Source organism: Rhagoletis zephyria, unplaced genomic scaffold (assembly GCF_001687245.7).
Source record: "Rhagoletis zephyria isolate East Lansing unplaced genomic scaffold, Rhagoletis_zephyria_1.1 Rzeph_scaffold_00575, whole genome shotgun sequence".
NCBI classification, from domain to species: Eukaryota; Metazoa; Arthropoda; class Insecta; order Diptera; family Tephritidae; genus Rhagoletis; species Rhagoletis zephyria.
The window spans coordinates 20,443-23,766 of record NW_016157659.1 but is presented as its reverse complement, the minus strand read 5'-3'; the positions used below and the strand labels follow the sequence as shown (position 1 = coordinate 23,766).

General features: G+C 34.6%; 1 protein-coding gene across 1 annotated transcript; it reads left to right on the top strand.

Annotated features, from left to right (window-relative positions):
- The first annotated feature begins 323 nt into the window (after positions 1-323).
- LOC108360454 (uncharacterized) lies at positions 324-810 on the top strand. Its single transcript, XM_017612730.1, has 2 exons — positions 324-470; positions 535-810. Exons 1-2 carry the CDS (start codon positions 324-326, stop codon positions 808-810), a joined length of 423 nt encoding a protein of 140 aa, XP_017468219.1.
- Positions 811-3,324: the final 2,514 nt, after the last annotated feature.

The window sequence follows — 3,324 nt, the reverse complement described above, 5'->3', positions numbered from 1 at the left end:
TTTTAAATTTTGTTGTTAAATTTTTAATTTAACGTCAATCATTGTAAAAATAACCTACGGTTGTATGTTTGACGTAAATAAATAAAAACACTTTGACATGACATAAGGGATAAGCGGTTTACTTGCAGAACTAAACCGATACGTTTTGTGCTGACAGAATTATTTTTTTAGTGTGCAACTAAGTCGTGTTTCATCCTTGGTCGTGTGTTGTGTGCCAATTTTTAGTTTATTGGAAAGTGGTAAATGTACTTTACTTTAATTTATTATACTTAACAAGGGGAAACCATAAGAGCCAGGACCAAATTATTCTTCTGATCCAATTTATGGAAGAAAGCCGAGACTTAGCGAAGGGATTTTCAAAACACGATAAGTCCCTCCTAAGTTCGTTGGGGCAGGAATTGACCGATACATTAAAATCGCCAGATCCACCAACAAAAGATGCAAATGTGTGGAAAAGAGTAATTAAGCTCGTAAATTGAATCTTCAATTTTTTCTAACGGTATATTTATTGATCTTCTCTATGTATGGACTGAGAAAAGCGAAATAAAGAAGAAATTGGCACACAATACAAGTGAAACGCGAGAAACTGGTGGCGGACCTTTCACAAAACATATATTGACCGAATCTGAAGAAGCCATTGTCCGAATTTGTGGAATGACGCGGGCGGTAGAGGGTGCACCGCGGATATCATTAGATCAGATCCAGGAGCCAGGCGATGAACTAAGCGACGAAATTCCAATGATATCTTCGAAGAGGGAGCCGAAAGCAATAGAAAAAGGTACTGAATCGTTTGAAAGGACAACAACATAAATGAAAAAGAACTGTGTAACGTTAGTGTCCGCATGTTAGCTGTCATGCAGGAAAATAATGAACTGAAAAAAACAGTTAGATCCCGAAATTTTAAAACTGGAATATTGAACGAAAAGAAATTAAAGTTTTGTGTCAAACACGAAGAGCTATTTTGTTCAAATAAATGATATTTGAAGTATTATTTTTATTCATTTATTTTTGTAGTTATTATATTCAAATAAATGAAATGTCATAATTATGAACTTACAATAAAGCTTTTTTTATATTATTCTTAAATATTTTTACGGAAGGTTGGCTGCTATTTCATTCCTTCTTCTTCGACTCTCAGCATGTAACGACAAGGTAGGGGGAACGCCTCACTATTATCAGGGAAAGTTTCAGTCGACCCCAAAACATTTTCACCATATTGTATTTTAGTATAATGCCTACATATGTTGTGGAGTGCACAACAAGCATTTATAATTTGAACCACTTTTTGTGGGCTATAATGCAGAGTTCTGATCAAGCTGCGGAAGCGGCTTTTTAACAATCCATTTGTTCTTTCCACAATATTTATCGCTGAGGAGTGTGCCATATTAAACTTATATTCGCGGGAGTTATATTGTGGATCTCTGTATGGTGTTAGAAGGAATGGTTCAATGGGATAGCCGCCGTCTCTTAACAGCCAGTGGTTTTTCTCGCCAGCCTCATATTGGCTTAGATAAAATAGTCGAACGCTGCTTATAAAAAGAAAACAAGAAATCTTGCATCAATCGCTCGAATTAATATTACGTTCAAATTGGCCCCATTTAACTTGTTAAATGAAAAAGAGCTTTTTGTAAAACACAATCGTCCAACATTTGGAGCATGATACAAAAAAGAAGGTAGTTTCATTGTCACTATTTGGTCGCCATATTAACAACCTGACAATTAACCCTTAATTAGGCGCATAAAGAAAATCACACAATTAGTCGAATGGGGTCCCCAGTGGCCCCAATAAAAGTGTTGAAAAAAGAGTTTTCAGAATAAAAAAAACGAAGTGTGTATTATCAAAAATATTCAAGTACAATATTATCGTTAACTTAAAAAAAAAAACAAAAACATATTTTCGACTTCAAACTTAAAAAAAAAAAATAAAACTTACCTCCCCCAAAAAATGTTACGTTAGTGGTCGCATGGGGTCAGCACTCAAGCGAGTAGCGACACATATGTACGCGAGGATGTTCTAGCCGTGACTAAATATATAAAACGAAATGTGTATTGTCATAAATTTAAAGCTATTTATTATAGTTAACTTTAAGAAAAAAAGCGTAACTTTGACTTCAAACTTAGATACCAAAATAAAAAATGTTACGTAAGTGGTCGCATGGGGTCAGGACTCAAAAGAGTAGCGTACATGCCGATGTTCTGTCTTATTTACGTACCCCGCGGGGAGTTAGGAAGCTAGAAAGAGCGGGAGCACGCTCCAAGTACTCTAAGACGTTTTTTCAACTTGAAGTGAGCTTGACCCCATGCGCCTAATTAAGGGTTAAGCAGATTGTGACATTTCGTGTTATCATATCCAATACATAAAATCCTTTAAATTTTATTATAAATTTTTTGTTTATTTAAAGGAATTTGTTCTTAGAATCGAAATTTTAACAAGCAAACGGTCTTTTGTTGGGTATGGTTCTGTTATTTGTACAATGATTTTGGGTTATTGTGTCTACACGCTAACCCAAATAAAAAAATGTTAACATACGCCTGCGATCATAGGATTAAAATTCAGTTTAAAAAAAAATTCGAACAGTAAATTGTTAATAAATTCTGTGTGAAATATGCACTTTTTTGTAAAAAATACTGTGTAGCCGGAGTTGGACAGATTAGGGTTATTTTTTCTAAGCGCGGCCGAAGGCTTCCAACGCGGAAGGTATTCTGCGCGTAAATCCTGTGGTTGGCGTAACCCGAGTTTACATTTTCTGGCAAAATGCTAATTTTACCCCATTTTTAAATGGGTCCCCAGCGGCCAGAGAGGTGAAGGGTGACTCGCCCTAAAGTTTGGACCGTTCTCTTTCTATTGGGTGGAGTCATCAATTTTGTACATTGAACAGTATATTGAACAGTAAACTATATTTAAGGGATTCGCAAGCCACCATAAAAGTCGTATTATGAAATTTCACACCGTTAAAAAAGTATTTGGTTGGTGGTTTCAAGTCCTCTAAACATTTGTTTAGCCGTTCAAAACTTTACGACACATGACAATACGACACTTACGTCACCTTGTGACCAACCTATATTGTATTAAATTCACACCGAAATGTGTATATCAGAAACAATTGTATTCAGTATAGAAAACGGTAATAGTCCTGGCTAGATACATTGTAAAATAATCAGATGACAAAAAGACACTAAAAAGTTTTAAAATACTTACATATTCATATGTATATGTTCACTAAAATTTAATTAATCTAAAAATAAAGTCTTTGGAAAGTGGTCATCGTATTTAGTGTAAAATTTAAACATTTTTAAGATAAGATTTTAATTACTTTAAATGTT